The sequence below is a fragment of the Dendropsophus ebraccatus genome, chromosome 3 (genome assembly GCF_027789765.1).
Source record: "Dendropsophus ebraccatus isolate aDenEbr1 chromosome 3, aDenEbr1.pat, whole genome shotgun sequence".
NCBI classification, from domain to species: Eukaryota; Metazoa; Chordata; class Amphibia; order Anura; family Hylidae; genus Dendropsophus; species Dendropsophus ebraccatus.
The window spans coordinates 196,995,717-197,017,060 of NC_091456.1; the positions used below are offsets into that span (position 1 = coordinate 196,995,717).

The 21,344-nt window shown below is 46.7% G+C and overlaps 1 protein-coding gene and 1 long non-coding RNA gene across 2 annotated transcripts in view; both read left to right on the forward strand.

Annotated features, from left to right (window-relative positions):
- The window catches only part of LOC138786674 (zinc finger protein 721-like), a 49,506-nt gene extending 41,169 nt beyond the window's left edge, over nucleotides 1-8,337 (forward strand). Inside the window, exons 5-6 of the mRNA XM_069963652.1 lie at nucleotides 4,976-5,434; nucleotides 6,707-8,337. Of these exons, the coding sequence (XP_069819753.1) occupies nucleotides 4,976-5,434; nucleotides 6,707-8,022 (1,775 nt within the window). The 3' untranslated portion in view covers nucleotides 8,023-8,337. The remainder of the gene's footprint in view (nucleotides 1-4,975; nucleotides 5,435-6,706) is intronic.
- Nucleotides 1,258-4,769, forward strand: LOC138786887 (uncharacterized). The gene is made up of 3 exons (XR_011362241.1): nucleotides 1,258-1,405; nucleotides 3,839-3,961; nucleotides 4,391-4,769. It is a non-coding gene; the product is annotated as an uncharacterized lncRNA (long non-coding RNA).
- Nucleotides 8,338-21,344: the final 13,007 nt, after the last annotated feature.

Below are 21,344 nucleotides of genomic sequence, written 5' to 3' on the forward strand. Positions count from 1 at the left end.
ATTACACATATATACAGCTCAGCTACATGTACATTACACACATATACAGCTCAGCTACATGTACATTACACATATATACAGCTCAGCTACATGTACATTACACACATATACAGCTCAGCTACATGTACATTACACACATACAGCTCAGCTACACGTACATTACACATATACAGCTCAGCTACATGTACATTACACACATACAGCTCAGCTACATGTACATTACACACATACAGCTCAGCTACATGTACATTACACATATACAGCTCAGCTACATGTACATTACACACATACAGCTCAGCTACATGTACATTACACATATACAGCTCAGCTACATGTACATTACACATATACAGCTCAGCTACATGTACATTACACACATATACAGCTCAGCTACATGTACATTACACACACATACAGCTCAGCTACATGTACATTACACATATACAGCTCAGCTACATGTACATTACACATATACAGCTCAGCTACATGTACATTACACATATATACAGCTCAGCTACATGTACATTACACATATACAGCTCAGCTACACGTACATTACACACACAGCTCAGCTACATGTACATTACACATATACAGCTCAGCTACATGTACATTACACACATATACAGCTCAGCTACATGTACATTACACACATACAGCTCAGCTACATGTACATTACACACATACAGCTCAGCTACATGTACATTACACACATACAGCTCAGCTACATGTACATTACACACATATACAGCTCAGCTACATGTACATTACACACATATACAGCTCAGCTACATGTACATTACACACATATACAGCTCAGCTACATGTACAGTACACACATACAGCTCAGCTACATGTACATTACACATATATACAGCTCAGCTACATGTACATTACACATATACAGCTCAGCTACATGTACATTACACACAGGGCTCTGCTGCAGGCATATATAACATACACAGCTCTGCTCCACACACATCACACACACACAGCTCTGCTCCACACACATCACACACAGCTCTGCTCCACACACATCACACACACAGGGCTCTGCTGCAGGCATATATAACACACACACACACAGCTCTGCTCCACACACATCACACACACACAGCTCTGCTGCATACACATCACTTCAGCTCATCCAGCACAGCAGAGTCCTGCATACACTGAGCAGCAGCCCCTGATCATGTGACTCCTCCACCACCATGTGACTGATCACATGACTGTGACATCATGGCAGGTCCTGGAAGCACACGGCTCCTGTCCCGCTCTGCAGGTGGGGGAGGGGTATATATATATATATATATGAGGAGTCACCACACAGAAGGAGCTGGTAGAGCACACCTCACTTGCCTTAAAGGATTTGTCCAAGGAAAATTGAAGGTTGCCGGGTAGCAGGGTAAGGTGTAACATAAAGAAGACGCCTCAGTAACAAGTAGGATGAATGTTGCTGGAATTCCCCTTAACCCTTTAATGACGGAGCCAGTTTCCATGTTTGCGCTGTTGTTTTCCCTCCTGGTGTATATACGGCCGCTGCTCCTGCATATTCCCCCTACAGACCCACATGAGCGGCTTATTTTTTACCACACCAATTATACTTTATTCTTCTGTATTTGCAAAGGAATTTTTTCCTGGTTGCATGTAAGTGGGCGTGGTCTCCTCTCTCTCCTCCCTCCTTATCTCCTCCCCCTCCCTCCTTATCTCCTGCCCCGCCCTCCTTACCTCAGGAACATACACACTGCAGCTACTGAACTTGCTATACCTGTTTTGTTTTTTTGTGCCAAAGTAAGAAGCTGTGGCAGCACATACCCTAATACTGAGGGGCAGGCTGATCATTCCTGGAATAGTGAGCTTTCTATGTCTAAACATATCTTTTATATACATAGCTCCCTGCTGCCGTTATACTATTAATAACAGCGACCGCCTGTGTGGGGACTGACCCCACCCTCTGCCCCAACCAATCAGCAACCTCCGGGGTCTGCGAGCCTTAGCGGTCACTAATAACATAATCCATGTATTCTCTGGGTCACTACGGTTACGGCGATACCACATTTGTGTAGGTTTTTTTAAATATTACCACTTTGGCGCAATAGAAACTATCTCCCTAGCAAAAACCCACAAAAACTGTCGCCACATTGCAAGATCCATAGCGTTCTTATCTTTTGCTCGACCGAGCTGGTTTGGGGCTTATTTTTTGCGGGAAGATCTGGAGTTTCTATTGATACCAAGTGTTAGATATATATGACTTAATGATCTCTTTTATGATGTATTTTCTAAAGCGGATTGATAAAATACAGCTATTCAAGTACTGTTTTTTTTGTTTGTTTTTACAGCGTGTTTCATGCGGTATAATTATTGATATAGTTTTATAGATTGGGTCGTTACGGACGTAGCGAGGGAGGGGATTTTTAATTAATAAAAACACTTTATTTAATTTTTTTTTTTTACAAATAATTAGAACCCCCCCCCTGGGGGCCTCCTATATACACAGCACTGATCCCCCTTCTTATATACACAGCAGTTATCCCCCTGGGGGACTCCTATATACACAGCACTGATCCCCCTTCTTATATACACAGCACTTATCCCCCTGGGGGACTCCTATATACACAGCACTGATCCACCTGGGGGACCCCCTATATACACAGCACTGATCCCCCCCTGTGGGACCCCCTATATACACAGCACTTATCCCCCCTGTGGGACCCCCTATATACACAGCACTTATCCCCCCTGTGGGACCCCCTATATACACAGCACTGATCCCCCCTGTGGGACCCCCTATATACACAGCACTGATCCCCCTGGGGGACCCCCTATATACACAGCACTGATCCCCCTGAGGGACTCCTATATACACAGCACTGATCCCCCTGGGGGACCCCCTATATACACAGCACTGATCCCCCTGGAGGACCCCCTATATACACAGCACTGATCCCCCTGTGGGACCCCCTATATACACAGCACTTATCCCCCCCTGGGAGACCCCCTATATACACAGCACTTATCCCCCCCTGGGAGACCCCCTATATACACAGCACTTATCCCCCCTGGGGGACCCCCTATATACACAGCACTGATCCCCCTGGGGGACCCCCTATATACACAGCACTGATCCCCCTTGGGGACTCCTATATACACAGCACTGATCTCCCATTGAGATGCTGTGTATATAATAGAGCACTGATCCATCACATTAGTACTCTATTACTCTGGTCTGCAGCAAACCAGATGCACTGATTGCCGAGCCGGGATCAGCGTCATTCAGACGCTGAACCTCGGCCAGCTCAGTAGAAGGGATCTCCCCTCCGCGATCACATCGTGGGGGGGGGGAGATCCCCCACTAGACACCAGGGAGAGGGGCCAAGCACTATTTTTAAATGCAGCTGTCAGCTTTGAAAGCTGCATTTAAATAGTTAATTAGCCAGGAGCAGCGATCAGCCGTGTCTGCTAATACCCGCGGTCCTGGGCTACACATAGCAACCGGGAACCGTGGGCTGCAGAGAGGGCTTACACCGGGAGCTCTCTCTGTTTACCCTTAACGGCACATGACAAGTACACTAAAGGGGTTAAGGGGTTTACATTGGAAACAAACATCATCTATGGGACTGTATTGTGAAGACGTCCATTGGGGGCAGCAGTGATGCAGTGGACGCTACAGGATGATTGTGGCCCCTGAGTGCCTCCTGCTTCACCTCATGGAGGAGAGTTCCATCATCTGCACTTTCCTGTCTCCTCCCATGTTCCCCCATATCCCCTCCTGTCCATGTATATTTCTATCTACAGGAATCTAGAGCCGCATTACATTGTCTCCTCCTCTTCCCTCCAGGATCCTCTGCTGATTTCTTCTATATAAGAGACCGACCCATCAACCATGGAGAGAGACAGAGACAAGATGGCCGACAGGATAATAACCCTCACCCTACACATACTCTTCCTGCTTACTGGGGAGGTGAGGGATTCTGGGAGTGATGTCATCATGACATCATTCTTATCTATGGAATAACAGATGGATAGGACTGGAGAGGTGAGGGATTCTGGGAGTGATGTCATCATGACATCATTCTCATCTATGGAATAACAGATGGATAGGACTGGAGAGGTGAGGGATTCTGGGAGTGATGTCATCATGACATCATTCTTATCTATGGAATAACAGATGGATAGGACTGGAGAGGTGAGGGATTCTGGGAGTGATGTCATCATGACATCATTCTTATCTATGGAATAACAGATGGATAGGACTGGGGAGGTGAGGGATTCTGGGAGTGATGTCATCATGACATCATTCTTATCTATGGAATAACAGATGGATAGGACTGGGGAGGTGAGGGATTCTGGGAATGGATGGAGTGATAGTAATGTGTCTCTCCATACACAGGATTACACAGTAGTGAAGAAGTCCTCTAGTGGGCGCTGTGGGGCCCCTGGGTGTGAAGGATGGGGAAGAACCCTGAGCCCAATCCCGGGGCCCCTGATACATGAGGAAATGGAGGAAGAGAAGATCCTAGAAGTCACCAACAAGATGGTGGAGCTGCTGAGTGGAGAGGTGAGACTGTGGCTGCTGGGAATGCTGGGACATTATACAGTAACACCACTGGAGGGGTGGGGGGGATGACTGTGTGACCATTGTGTGTGTCAGGTTCCTATAAGGTGTCAGGACGTGGCGGTCTATTTCTCCATGGAGGAGTGGGAGTATGTAGAAGGACACAAGGATCAGTACAAGGATGTGATGCTGGAGGATCAGCAGCCCCTCCCATCAGCAGGTAATAGACAGGACTATATACACACCTCCTCTCTGTATTATCTGGATGGAAAGAATGAATTCAGTCTCTGTATGTGTTCCCTCCAGTCAGATCCAGTAAGAGAACAGCACCAGAGAGATGTCCCCGTCCTCTTCTCCCACAGGATCAGGTAGATGGAGATGTTCCCTATGATCTGTACATCCCACCTGACTTCTCCTCCTGTCTGATGACTTTTACAATATTTCTCTCACATCTTATGAATCAGGGGGAAGATCTGGACTATATTGATGCTACAGACATAATAGTCAAAGAAGAGACAGATGACGGCAGTGATGAGCAGTATAAGGAGAACATCACTACAGGAAATGATCTGAACACTATTAATGCTACAGACATAAGGGTAAAAGAAGAAGAAGAGACAGATGTGAGCAGTGATGAGCAGTATAAGGAGGACATTGTTACGGAGGAGAATCTGAACTATTCTTATGCTATAGACATAAGGGTAAAACAAGAGGAAGAAGAGACAGATGTGAGCAGTGATGAGCAGTATAGGGAGGACATCACTACAGGGAAAGATCTGAATCCAATTAATGCTACAGACATAAGAATAAAAGAAGAGGAGGAAGAAGAGGAGACAGATGACAGCAGTGATGAGCAGTATAAGGAGGACATCACTACAGGTAAGCATGAATTTACGTTATTTTGGTCTATATAACTTAAATGGACATGTATAGAACTTATCACCCATCCCCCTTCCCTGTATCCATCCCTTCCTTGGTTGAACTTGTCTTTTCTTTCAACCGTATTAACTATGTAACTAACCAAATATGTGTTTGTTTTTTTTAAATCATATTTTTTATTTGGAAGGGGGGGGGGGGGTTATTATGGAATGGATTTATTTATATTTAAAAAAATCAAACAAAATTTTTTCCTCCTAAGGCCATGTTCACATGGCGTATGAGACCATCCGGGTCATGGAACGGCCAATCATCCCAGCCGGTACTGCAGGGATCCCATAACTTTTACGCTGTGTGACCATAGACTAAAAGGGCAAAAACAATAATTGTCTGTGACATTAAGGGGTAAATAGAAGTATATCCAACTGTCCTTCCAAAAATTCCTCGAGAAAGTTATACTTTGTCTTTACAGTGTCAGTCTCCCTGTCTGACGGATCTACCACACATTGGGCTCCCTCTGATTGTTCCCCTATCTCGTCACCCCTCCGGCTGTGCCCCCCTCTCCCATCACCCCTCCGACTGTGCCCTGCTCTCCCGTCCCCTCTCCGGCTGTGCCCCCCTCTCCTGTCACCTCTCCGGCTGTGCCCCCCTCTCCCTCCTCCTCTCCGGCTGTGCCCCCCCCTCTCCCGTCACCTCTCCGGCTGTGCCCCCCTCTCCTGTCACCTCTCCGGCTGTGCCCCCCCCTCTCCCGTCACCTCTCTGGCTGTGCCCCCCTCTCCCGTCACCTCTCCGGCTGTGCCCACACATGATACTCTTTTTCTCACAGCTCACATCATACTCATTGGTTTCCTGTCACACCTGAGATTTCATATGGAGCACACTAACTTAGCTTTACCCTTCTCCTCTGTGAGACTGCTGGTGGCGCTGCTGCCTGACATCTAGTTGTGTGACAGTGTGTAACCCATCCTCTCTCTGCCAGTTACACTGATATCACATAAACCATCACAATAAACATATATTACATTATACAGCACTAATCCAATAAGCAGGTTCCATCCTAGGCCCGGAATACAGGAATACTCTGCTATACTGCAATATCACCAGAAGGGTTGTTGATAGCGACGACGGGAGGGTTCCACAATGGAGGAGGGCGGGGAGGGGGGGCCGTCTATGATGTCAAATTCTGGACAAGATGTTGTACTAAAAACCCAGAGTAAAAATACATGAAACATCTGTAAGGTTATTACTCAGAAATTCTCTCTTCTCTATTGTCAGGTGACTGTACCCGGAGATCAGAGGGAAATCTGATATATTCAGGTTATAAAGCAGAGAATCCTATCACACAAGATACATATGAAGAACATTCTATTACCCCAGATCTACCCCCAGCTCCTCACAGCAACGATCTGTCACCTGATCCTTATATACCAGTCCTATCTACTGATTCATCACAGCTTACTAAGCAACATAAGGAGAAGCCATTTTCATGTTCAGAATGTGGGAAATGTTTTACTAAGAGATCACATCTCACTGTACATGAAAGAACTCACACAGGGGAGATGCCATTTTCCTGTCTAGAATGTGGGAAACTGTTTCCTGAAAAATCACGGCTTGTTGTACATCGGAGAACTCACACAGGAGAGATGCCCTTTTCGTGTTCAGAATGTGGGAAATGTTTTGCTGTCAAGTCACGTTTGGTTAGTCACCAAATAATACACACAGGGCAGAAGCCCTTTTCATGTTCAGAATGTGAGAAATGTTTTGCTTATAAATCACATCTCACTATACATGAAAGACGTCACGCAGGAGAGAAGCCATTTTCATGTTCAGAATGTGGGAAATGTTTTGTTCAGAAATCACAGCTCACTATGCATGAAAGAACTCACGCAGGGGAGAAGCCATTTTCATGTTCAGAATGTGGGAAATGTTTTTCTAACCGATCAAATTTTGTTCAACATCAATTGATTCACACAGGGCAGAAGCCCTTTTCATGTTCAGAATGTGGGAGAAGTTTTAGGAACAGATCAAGTCTTGTTGCACACAAAAGAATTCACACAGGGGAGAAGCCATTTCCATGTTCAGAATGTGGAACCTGTTTTATTCGTAAAGTAGATCTTGTTAAACATCAAAGAATTCACACAGGAGAGAAGCCATTTTTATGTTCAGAATGTGGCCAATTCTTTACTCAGAAATCACAATTTATTACCCATCAAAGAATTCACACAGGGGAGAATATGTTTTCATGTTTAGAATGTGGTAAACGTTTTACTCAGAAAAGAGATTTTGTTAAACATCAAAAAATTCACACAGGAGAGCTTGCATTTGAATGTTTAGAATGTGGGAAAGGTTTCAGTTTGAAGTCACAGCTCACTGTGCATCAAAGAACTCACACAGGAGAGAAGCCATTTTCATGTTCAGAATGTGGGAAATGTTTCACTGTCAAGGGACTGCTCAATGCGCATCAAAAAACTCACACAGGAGAGAAGCCATTTTCATGTGATAAATGTGGGAAATGTTTTGCTCGGAAAGATAACCTTATGAAACATCAAAAGACTCATTCACGGGAGAAGCCAAGTGAGATCGCTCAGTGATCAGTCAGACGTCTGTTCCCCAGAAAGCAGATAGAAGCCGGATACCACAGCTATGTATTCCCCATGTACAGAGGAGATTTGGCGGTAATACAGATATCATATACCGCAGCTCCAAACTTCTCACCAATTGGTAATAAAATGTTTCTTCTAAACCTTAGTCTCCTCTCCCTCCATCTCATGTGGATATATATATATATATATATAGAGGGTTATGATGATGTGACAGATGACACAGGTCCTGAGTGGGCGGCAGCGGCTTCCTCTGCATAGTTAGTGGCCATGCATACACAGTACAGGAGCAGGGAGGCCGGGGAGGATCTGGAGTCACTGCTGCTCTATGTACAGTGTATTAGTGCAGCCGCCACAGGATGGACGGACAGGAGAAGAGAATCCTGTCTATCACCAGACTCTCGCTGGGGGGAGGACGGGACACAGCCATGCTGAGTGGGATCAGTTCTTATGGATTTTTTTTTTTTTTGTCATATATCCCCTGATGATCCGGTGTTCACATTATCTACTGGTGAAACAAGTCGGAATTTGCTTTAATATCTCCTTTTTTAGTAATTTTTTTTGATCTATCATTTCTAACATATAATCTTTGTCTCTGACTTATTTCGGCCTTGAGTTTCAGGTAAATGTGAATGAGGATGTGACGGTCAGTGTGGATAGGCGGAGGGGCTTACAGGGGTCATATCAGGCCCCAACCCCATTACAGCGCTGTCTATCCTTCATGCTGATGTTTCATAGGATGAGGGGAGAAGTGTTCATCAGACCCGCTGGAAGGAACATAAAGTTCTGCCTACAGGAAACCTGCTGTGCTGATCCAGAGGAGGCAATAACCCCCATGGGGCAGATGTCAGTCACAGGGAGAAGATTCCTTCCCGTCAGAATAATCCCTGGATCAGCGTCCGATAACACACAACGTTTACTTATTAACCCCTCATAGTGTGGGATGGGATTTTTGGTTTTATGACTTGCTAGAGATGAGCGAATCAACAGTATTAAGCAAAGTGCAATCCGCCCATCATCTGCTGCCTTGTAACTGACTGCTGCTCTGTGCTGCTCCTCCCTGCCTGCCTTATAACTGACTGACGCTCTGTGCTCCTCCCCTGCTGCCTTATAACTGACTGCTGCTCTGTGCTGCTCCTCCCCAGCTGCCTTATAACTGACTGTCGCTCTGTGCTGCTCCTTGGCTGCCTTATAACTGACTGCTGCTCCTCCCCAGCTGCCTTATAACTGACTGCCACTCTGTGCTACTCCTCCCCGGCTGCCTTATAACTGACTTCCGCTTCATGCTGCTCCGTTCCAGGGTCCGGGAAAAGCAGGGAGCAAAAATTTTCTCAGAACTTCTATTGGAGACATTGCTGGAACCAAAACTATGTGAGAGGAAATCAGAGCGCACGTTCTTACAGCCAGGCGGGTATGTAACTAAGCAATAACCAATCCCCAACGGGCCTGTCGGAGGGGCAGATGTTTGACACTGTCCAAAAATGGTGGAGGGTGTCAGGCATAAACCATATCAGGAAGGACTGAAGGATTTGAATTTATAGTCTGGAGGAAGAAGGGAAAGGATGACATGATGGAAGCTTTATATATATTACAGGAGGAAGAAGGGAAAGGGAGGACATGATGGAAACCTTTATATATGTTACAGGAGGAAGAAGGGAAAAGGGAGGACATGATGGAAACCTTTATATATGTTACAGGGGGAAGAAGGGAAAGGAGGGACATGATGAAAACCTTTATATATGTTACAGGAGGAAGAAGGGGAAGGGGACATGATGGAAACCTTTATATATGTTACAGGAAGAAGAAGGGAAAGGAGGACATGATGGAAACCTTTATATATGTTACAGGGGGAAGAAGGGAAAGGAGGGACATGATGGAAACCTTTATATATGTTACAGGAGGAAGAAGGGGAAGGGGACATGATGGAAACCTTTATATATGTTACAGGAGGAAGAAGGGGAAGGGGACATGATGGAAACCTTTATATATGTTACAGGAGGAAGAAGGGAAAGGGAGGACATGATGGAAACCTTTATATATGTTACAGGAGGAAGAAGGGAAAGGGGGGACATGATGGAAACCTTTATATATGTTACAGGAGGAAGAAGGGAAAGGGAGGACATGATGGAAACCTTTATATATGTTACAGGAGGAAGAAGGGAAAGGGAGGACATGATGGAAACCTTTATATATGTTACAGGAGGAAGAAGGGAAAGGGAGGACATGATGGAAACCTTTATATATGTTACAGGAGGGAAGAAGGGAAAGGGGGGACATGATGGAAACCTTTATATATGTTACAGGAGGAAGAAGGGAAAGGAGGGACATGATGGAAACCTTTATATATGTTACAGGAGGAAGAAGGGAAAGGGAGGACATGATGGAAACCTTTATATATGTTACATGAGGGAAGAAGGGAAAGGGGGACATGATGGAAACCTTTATATATGTTACAGGAGGAAGAAGGGAAAGGGAGGACATGATGGAAAACTTTATATATGTTACAGGAGGAAGAAGGGAAAGGGAGGACATGATGGAAACCTTTATATATGTTACAGGAGGGAAGAAGGGAAAGGGAGGACATGATGGAAACCTTTATATATGTTACAGGAGGAAGAAGGGAAAGGGGGGACATGATGGAAACCTTTATATATGTTACAGGAGGGAAGAAGGGAAAGGGGGGACATGATGGAAACCTTTATATATGTTACAGGAGGAAGAAGGGAAAGGGAGGACATGATGGAAACCTTTATATATGTTACAGGAGGAAGAAGGGAAAGGGAGGACATGATGGAAACCTTTATATATGTTACAGGAGGAAGAAGGGAAAGGGAGGACATGATGGAAACCTTTATATATGTTACAGGAGGGAAGAAGGGAAAGGGGGGACATGATGGAAACCTTTATATATGTTACAGGAGGAAGAAGGGAAAGGAGGGACATGATGGAAACCTTTATATATGTTACAGGAGGAAGAAGGGAAAGGGAGGACATGATGGAAACCTTTATATATGTTACATGAGGGAAGAAGGGAAAGGGGGACATGATGGAAACCTTTATATATGTTACAGGAGGAAGAAGGGAAAGGGAGGACATGATGGAAACCTTTATATATGTTACGGGAGGAAGAAGGGAAAGGAGAACATGATGGAAACCTTTATATATGTTACAGGAGGAAGAAGGGAAAGGAGGAACATGATGGAAACCTTTATATATGTTACAGGAGGAAGAAGGGAAAGGAGGGACATGATGGAAACCTTTATATATGTTACAGGACTAAATAAGTATCAGGAGGGAAGTGTTTTTGGAAAAGAACTCAAGAACAAGAGGACACAGTGAGAGGTTATTGGGGGAAAGATCAGAAGCAACATGAGAAAATATTACTTAACTGAAAGAGTAGTAGATACCTGGAACAAACTTCCAGCAGAGGTGGTTGGTAAATCTACAATAACAGAACTTAAACACGCCTGGGATAAACATACATCTATCCTAACATAATAAGTATTGGAAATACTAAAAGGGCCGACTAGATGGACCAAGTGGTCTTTTTCTGCCGACAATCTTCTATGTCCAGATACAGCCCATTTTATGGTCCTTTGTGACAGTTATTTGGTGTTTGGTGCCCTCAAAGAGGTCTCTCTCCTCTTCAAACGTTCACTTGATACCTAAAGGCCCCATTACACAGACCGATATTTCGGAGCAAGCGAGCGTCGACCTGTCAGGAGGAACACTTATTTTAGCTGCCCAGATGCCTTTTCTGCCTCTGAGTTTTCTGGTGAGATCAGGTAGAGGCATCACTGAAAAATTGGCGAACCCCAGGAACCATCGGAGGTTGGAAGGACGCTACCAGATTTCAATGGCAACCATCTTAAGAGGATCCATACATAATCAGGAGTGATGACCCCTGGAAAATGACCTTTTGGATCCCAGAAGGCACTTGGACAGCTCATCATACAAACGAATCTGAAGGAGCAGAGTTATACATGGGTGTCCCAGTCAGAGGAAAAATAAAATGTCATCCAGATACACTACCACAGAGTGACCTAAAAACTCTCAGAAGACATCATTAAGAAAATCTTGGCCGACAGCTGGTGCATTGCGTAACCTGAAGGGTATCATAAGGTTGTCAGGAGTGAGTGACCCTCGGGGGTGTTACCTTCCACTCATCCCCTCCCTTTATTTGGATTCGATTGTCACTATGCATTGCCTCCCAAACTCCATACAGTCATCCTCCGCTGCCCGCTTGCCCTAAACGATAGTCAGAAGTTTGGCAAAACTGATGTGATTGGGCTGGGAGTAAATGGCTCCCTAACTTAACCTACCAACCCTTCTCCTATGTCACTATCCTTACCTACCAACCCTTCTCCTATGTCACTATCCTTACCTACCAATCCTTCTCCTATGTCACTATCCTTACCTACCAACCCTTCTCCTATGTCACTATCCTTACCTACCAATCCTTCTCCTATGTCACTATCCTTACCTACTAACCCTTCTCCTATGTCACTATCCTTACCCACCAACCCTTCTCCTATATCATTATCCTTACCTACCAAACCTTCTCCTATGTCACTATCCTTACCTACTAACCCTTCTCCTATATCACTATCCTCACCTACCGACCCTTCTCCTATGTCACTATCCTTACTTACCGACCCTTCTCCTATGTCACTATTCTTACCTACCGACCCTTCTCCTATGTCACTCTCCTTACCTACCGACCCTTCTCCTATGTCACTCTCCTTACCTACCGACCCTTCTCCTATGTCACTCTCCTTACCTACCAACCCTTCTCCTATGTCACTATCCTTACCTACCAACCCTTCTCCTATGTCACTATCCTTACCTACCAAACCTTCTCCAATGTCACTATCCTTACCTACCAACCCTTCTCCTATGTCACTATCCTTACCTACCAATCCTTCCCCTATGTCACTCTCCTTACCTACCAACCCTTCTCCTATGTCACTCTCCTTACCTACCAACCCTTCTCCTATGTCACTATCCTTACCTACAAACCCTTCTCCTATGTCACTATCCTTACCTACCAACCCTTCTCCTATGTCACTATCCTTACCTACCAACCCTTCTCCTATGTCACTATCCTTACCTACCAACCCTTCTCCTATGTCACTATCCTTACCTACCAACCCTTCTCCTATGTCACTATCCTTACCTACCAACCCTTCTCCTATGTCACTATCCTTACCTACCAACCCTTCTCTTATGTCACTATCCTTACCTACCAACCCTTCTCCTATGTCACTATCCTTACCTACCAACCCTTCTCCTATGTCACTATCCTTACCTACCAACCCTTCTCCTATGTCACTCTCCTTACCTACCAACCCTTCTCCTATGTCACTATCCTTACCTACCAAACCTTCTCCTATGTCACTATCCTTACCCACCAACCCTTCTCCTATGTCACTATCCTTACCTACCAACCCTTCTCCTATATCACTATCCTTACCTACCAACCCTTCTCCTATGTCACTATCCTTACCTACCAACCCTTCCCCTATGTCACTATCCTTACCTACCAACCCTTCTCCTCTGTCACTATCCTTACCTACCAACCCTTCTCCTATGTCACTATCCTTACCTACCAACCCTTCTCCTATGTCAGTATCCTAACCTATCAACCATTCTCCTATGTCACTATCCTTACCTACCAACCCTTCTCCTATGTCACTATCCTTACCTACCAACCCTTCTCCTATGTCACTATCCTTACCTACCAACCCTTCTCCTATGTCACTATCCTTACCCACCAACCCTTCTCCTATGTCACTATCCTTACCTACCAACCCTTCTCCTATGTCACTATCCTTACCCACCAACCCTTCTCTTATGTCACTAGCAGTAGCCAACGTGGAGGCTTGATTTGACATTGACTGTAGCAGTTGGAGTAACATTCCCTGCACCTCTCCCCCCACCGCTGTTTTGATTTTCTATTTGACTTTGACTGTAGTGATGGGGCTCTGGCATCCTGGTTTTAATTCCTTGAGGATCTGGCAATTGTCTCATGCAAAGGGATCATCACTTGAGGTCCTGCCGTACTAAATTATGTGCTGCCCAACAACTAGAATTATTTGTCTCTTTAGTTTGAGCAGGGTCTGATTTTCTTTCCTCTTTTGTTTTGTTATCATTTTATGCCAGCAGACAGACACAGGTCTGTATACAGGCGCACACGGGTCTGTATACAGGCACACACGGGTCTGTATACAGGCACACACTTAAGAACAGAATACTGACAAAGTATACCACTCGGTTTAAAAATTGTAAGAAATTCTTAAAAGAGAGAGAGAGATAAACACACAGAATTAGACAGCAAAGTTTGCATTGTTCATTGTAGCGCTATTTGGTAATAAAAGAAACACGTGTCTGTGCATTTTTGAAGATCCTTCTCATATTTCATTTGGAAAGATGGCCAAGGGCAGCTTCCTACATTTTATTTCCCTTGTTTTAAAGGCAATTTTCTGCCCCTTCACAGCCAGAGGAGTATGTATCTCCTTACAGTGCAATGATCTGCAGCCCCTGTGGCAAGGAATCTGCAGACAAAACCGATAATCCATTCTTAAGGAGGAAGATATTGCCGCAACCTTTGGACAATTTCCAGTTGTGTCTCACTGAGCTTCATCTTTCCAGAATGAGCAAAACACTGTCCAGTCTTTGTTACTATTTTGTAATAAATGTATAATAAATGCTCAGACTCAGGGAAGGGTCCAGAAAAGAGTTCCTGGGAACATGGTGGTGGTGGTGGATCTGTATCCCGGCTGTGGGGAAGGAGGCTGAGGTAATGGAGCAAGGGTTCCACTCCCTTGGGTAGCGTGGGCGGACTGTGTGGAAAACTGGGTGGTGGATAAGTTACTGGACACATTATCCCCTATCCATGTCAGCACCTGTTCACACTGCTGTGGTTTCAATATCGGTCTACCATGAGACCCTGTGAATCTGTGGGATACAATCCAGTAGCGGCTGCACCTATACACACTCCGTGACACCACCTTTACTCTGTGCAAGCAGTTGTGAACTTAGATAGGCCTTGCGTATGAAATACAGAAATCAGGAAAAATACTTGGGGTCCCACTAGTTTTGGGGGTCTGTGGGATACAATCCAGTAGTGGCTGCACCTATACACACTCTGTGACACCCCCTTCCAATGAGCAGTGAAGTTCTATGCAGGATGCACTACAAATCCCAGCAATACAATGTAGTACACCAGGACCACCAGCCCCAAAATCAAAAAAGAGTACTGAGCACTTCTTAGGGGTGTGTATGCAACACCTAATGCCCCCTTTCTGCCAGCAGCCGGTCACCACAGTGTGCTGGTGAAATCACAGTAGCAGCACTGCAACTCCCAGCCAGCAGTCTCTAGTAATACTATTAAAAAACTATTTGAAGCCCTGACAAGGTCTGTGTGTTTGTATTGCTAGTATATACCCTGCCTACTGGAAGGCTATATCCTACACTGACACTCTCCCTGACCAGCAGCAGCTCTGTCCCTGATCTCTCACAGCATGCGTCTGCCGGCGCCAAGTTTTATATGGCAGGGTCATCTGATCTGGCCAACCAATCGCTGCTATCGACATGTATGGGTCCCACGTCATTGCAGGATGTACCAAAGAGGCTCCTGCATGTTTATTGGCTGAGAAATAGCGCCCAAACTTACAGGAAACGGATGATGAGATTTCCTCGAGTATCTCGAGATGCTCGTCCGAGTAACGAGTGCCATCGAGTACCCTAATACTCCATCGAGTACCAAGCTCGGACCAGCATGCTCGCTGATCACTACAGAGAACCCCTTAATGAATTTTCTGTAATAATTGGCAAACCCCAAGAATCTTTGTAAGGCTTTGAGATTAGCAGGACGCTCCCATTTCTCCATAGCGGCCACCTTAAGGGGATCCATACAGAAAGAATTTGGGGTGATAATGTTTTCCAGAAAGGAGATTTTCTGAATCCCGAACCGGCACTTGGACAGTTTGGCGAACAGATGATTATGTCAGCAGTTCCATCACCTTACGGACATGATATATGTGAGAGGACCAATCGGGGGGAAAGATCAAAATATCATCAAGGTATACCACTAAAAACCGCCCAAGATATTCACCAAATACATCATACACAAAATGCTGGATGTGGTGACAGGGGCTGGAGGGATCCGGCAGGGTTATGGCTGCCAGGTACAGGATGTGGTGACAGGGGCTGGAGGGATCCGGCTGGGATATGGCTGCCAGGGACAGGATGTGGTGACAGGGGCTGGAGGGATCCGGCTGGGTTATGGCTGCCAGGGACAGGATGTGGTGACAGGGGCTGGAGGGATCCGGCAGGGTTATGGCTGCCAGGTACAGGATGTGGTGACAGGGGCTGGAGGGATCCGGCAGGGTTATGGCTGCCAGGAATGAGATGTGGTGACAGGGGCTGGAGGGATCCGGCAGGGTTATGGCTGCCAGGGACGGGATGTGGTGACAGGGGCTGGAGGGATCCGGCAGGGATATGGCTGCCAGGTACAGGATGTGGTGACAGGGGCTGGAGGGATCCGGCAGGGTTATGGCTGCCAGGTAAAGGATGTGGTGACAGGGGCTGGAGGGATCCGGCAGGCATATGGCTGCCAGGTACAGGATGTGGTGACAGGGGCTGGAGGGATCCGGCTGGGATATGGCTGCCAGGAACGGGATGTGGTGACAGGGCCTGGAGGGATCCGGCAGGGATATGGCTGGAGGGATCCGGCAGGGTTATGGCTGCCAGGTACAGGATGTGGTGACAGGGGCTGGAGGGATCCGGCAGGGTTATGGCTGCCAGGTACAGAATGTGGTGACAGGGGCTGGAGGGATCCGGCAGGGATATGGCTGCCAGGTACAGGATGTGGTGACAGGGGCTGGAGGGATCCGGCAGGGTTATGGCTGCCAGGTACAGGATGTGGTGACAGGGGCTGGAGGGATCCGGCAGGGTTATGGCTGCCAGGTACAGGATGTGGTGACAGGGGCTGGAGGGATCCGGCAGGGTTATGGCTGCCAGGTACAGGATGTGGTGACAGGGGCTGGAGGGATCCGGCTGGGATATGGCTGCCAGGTACAGGATGTGGTGACAGGGGCTGGAGGGATCCGGCTGGGATATGGGTGCCAGGTACAGGATGTGGTGACTGGCTGGAGGGATCCGGCTGGGTTATAGCTGCCAGGGACGGGATGTGGTGACAGGGGCTGGAGGGATCCGGCAGGGTTATGGCTGCCAGGTACAGGATGTGGTGACAGGGGCTGGAGGGATCCGGCTGGGATATGGGTGCCAGGTACAGGATGTGGTGACTGGCTGGAGGGATCCGGCTGGGTTATAGCTGCCAGGGACGGGATGTGGTGACAGGGGCTGGAGGGATCCGGCTGGGATATGGCTGCCAGGGACGGGATGTGGTGACAGGGGCTGGAGGGATCCGGCAGGGATATGGCTGCCAAGTACAGGATGTGGTGACAGGGGATGGAGGGATCCGGCAGGGTTATGGCTGCCAGGTACAGGATGTGGTGACGGGCTGGAGGGATCCGGCTGGGATATGGCTGCCAGGGACGGGATGTGGTGACAGGGGCTGGAGGGATCCGGCTGGGATATGGCTGCCAGGGACGAGATGTGGTGACAGGGGCTGGAGGGATCCGGCAGGGATATGGCTGCCAGGTACAGGATGTGGTGACAGGGGCTGGAGGGATCCGGCAGGGTTATGGCTGCCAGGGACAGGATGTGGTGACAGGGGCTGGAGGGATCCAGCAGGGTTATGGCTGCCAGGGACGGGATGTGGTGACAGGGGCTGGAGGGATCCGGCAGGGTTATGGCTGCCAGGTACAGGATGTGGTGACAGGGGCTGGAGGGATCCGGCAGGGATATGGCTGCCAGGTACAGGATGTGGTGACAGGGGCTGGAGGGATCCGGCAGGGTTATGGCTGCCAGGGACAGGATGTGGTGACAGGGGCTGGAGGGATCCGGCAGGGATATGGCTGCCAGGTACAGGATGTGGTGACAGGGGCTGGAGGGATCCGGCAGGGTTATGGCTGCCAGGTACAGGATGTGGTGACTGGCTGGAGGGATCCGGCTGGGATATGGCTGCCAGGGACGGGATGTGGTGACAGGGGCTGGAGGGATCCGGCAGGGTTATGGCTGCCAGGTACAGGATGTGGTGACAGGGGCTGGAGGATCTGGCAGGGTTATGGCTGCCAGGTACAGGATGTGGTGACAGGGGCTGGAGGATCCGGCAGGGTTATGGCTGCCAGGTACAGGATGTGGTGACAGGGGCTGGAGGGATCCGGCAGGGATATGGCTGCCAGGGACAGGACTGTGAAGAGGAGCTGCAGCAGCTCTGACAGTGAGTGATTATTGTCAGTGTGTCTGTCAGGCTGCTGGAAGATAGAGGGTGGACTGTGTAAGAGAAAGCACAGAGCCCCCCCCCCTGGTGCTGTAAGTTTATGCCTTTAAGCCAATATCTGTGCCCCCCTCCTCCTGCAGCATGGTTGTTTTCCTCTTTCATCTCCCCTAAGCAGCCACATACAGTACATGTATCCCACCACTTGTGCAGCCACATACAGTACATGTATCCCACTTGTGCAGCCACATACAGTACATGTCTCCCACCTGTGCAGCCACATACAGTACATGTCTCCCACCTGTGCAGCCACATACAGTACGTCTCCCACCTGTGCAGCCATATACAGTACATGTATCCCACTTGTGCAGCCACATACAGTACATGTCTCCCACCTGTGCAGCCATATACAGTACATGTCTCCCACCTGTGCAGCCACATACAGTACATGTATCCCACCTGTGCAGCCACATACAGTACATGTTTCCCACCTGTGCAGCCACATACAGTACATGTCTCCCACCTGTGCAGCCACATACAGTACATGTCTCCCACCTGTGCAGCCACATACAATACATGTCTCCCACCTGTGCAGCCACATACAGTACATGTCTCCCACCTGTGCAGCCACATACAGTACATGTCTCCCACCTGTGCAGCCACATACAGTACATGTCTCCCACCTGTGCAGCCACATACAGTCATGTCTCCCACCTGTGCCCCAACACTGATTATGGGCCCCTTTGTTCTATCCTCTATCAGTGCTGTTCTGGGGCCACTTCCACACTCTGAGCTGTATACTCCCATCCCCCACACAGCATCCAGTGTATAATGCACCCAGGACCCTCCAAGTACAACAGCTGCAAACACTACAACTCCCAGCATTTACCTCAGTCTGAAGTCCTCAGGATTTGCTGGGATTTGAAGTACAAATGAACAGACAACTCAAGAGGTTGAACCCTCTTAAACTACAACTCCCAGCATTCTCTGAGAGCTTCATAAGTGTAAGGCATTCTGAGAGTTGTAGTTATTGTTATTCCGGGAGTTGTGATCACAGATACATTAGTACAGGATGGGACCAGGTTAGCATGTCGCTTCTGACTGGTTATTTATTACGTTTCCCCCCATGATCAGTTCTATTGGTGGCCACAGGTACCCCAGTCCCACACTAAGACCAGCACAGACTGCAGTACAGTCCTAGTGGGCCCTGGCATCTGTGCTGTAGGGCCCCCCGAGAAACCAGGACACGTACCAGATACCCGGGTGTATATATGTGTGAGAAAGGCCAAAAGGTGGAGAAACAAATAGGTTATGTGGCCCAAAAACATTTTTTGCACAGGGGCCCTTTGCAGTCTGTGTCCGCCTCTGATCTACATTACACATATACAGCTCAGCTACATCTACATTACACATATACAGCTCAGCTACATGTACATTACACATATACAGCTCAGCTACATGTACATTACACATATATACAGCTCAGCTACATGTACATTACACATATACAGCTCAGCTACATGTACATTACACATATACAGCTCAGCTACATGTACATTACACACATATACAGCTCAACTACATGTACATTACACATATACAGCTCAACTACATGTACATTACACATATACAGCTCAGCTACATGTACATTACACATATACAGCTCAGCTACATGTACATTACACATATACAGCTCAACTACATGTACATTACACATATATACAGCTCAGCTACATGTACATTACACATATACAGCTCAGCTACATGTACATTACACATATACAGCTCAGCTACATGTACATTACACACATATACAGCTCAACTACATGTACATTACACATATACAGCTCAACTACATGTACATTACACATATACAGCTCAGCTACATGTACATTACACATATACAGCTCAGCTACATGTACATTACACACATACAGCTCAGCTACATGTACATTACACACATACAGCTCAGCTACATGTACATTACACATATACAGCTCAGCTACATGTACATTACACACATACAGCTCAGCTACATGTACATTACACATATACAGCTCAGCTACATGTACATTACACACATACAGCTCAGCTACATGTACATTACACATATACAGCTCAGCTACATGTACATTACACACACATACAGCTCAGCTACATGTACATTACACATATACAGCTCAGCTACATGTACATTACACATACAGCTCAGCTACATGTACATTACACATATACAGCTCAGCTACATGTACATTACACACATATACAGCTCAGCTACATGTACATTACACACATACAGCTCAGCTACATGTACATTACACATATACAGCTCAGCTACATGTACATTACACATACAGCTCAGCTACATGTACATTACACATATACAGCTCAGCTACATGTACATTACACATATATACAGCTCAGCTACATGTACATTACACATATACAGCTCAGCTACATGTACATTACACATATACAGCTCAGCTACATGTACATTACACATATACAGCTCAGCTACATGTACATTACACATATATACAGCTCAGCTACATGTACATTACACATATATACAGCTCAGCTACATGTACATTACACATACAGCTCAGCTACATGTACATTACACACATACAGCTCAGCTACATGTACATTACACACATACAGCTCAGCTACATGTACATTACACATATACAGCTCAGCTACATGTACATTACACATATACAGCTCAGCTACATGTACATTACACACATACAGCTCAGCTACATGTACATTACACACATATACAGCTCAGCTACATGTACATTACACATATACAGCTCAGCTACATGTACATTACACACATATACAGCTCAGCTACATGTACATTACACACATATACAGCTCAGCTACATGTACATTACACATATACAGCTCAGCTACATGTACATTACACACATACAGCTCAGCTACATGTACATTACACATATACAGC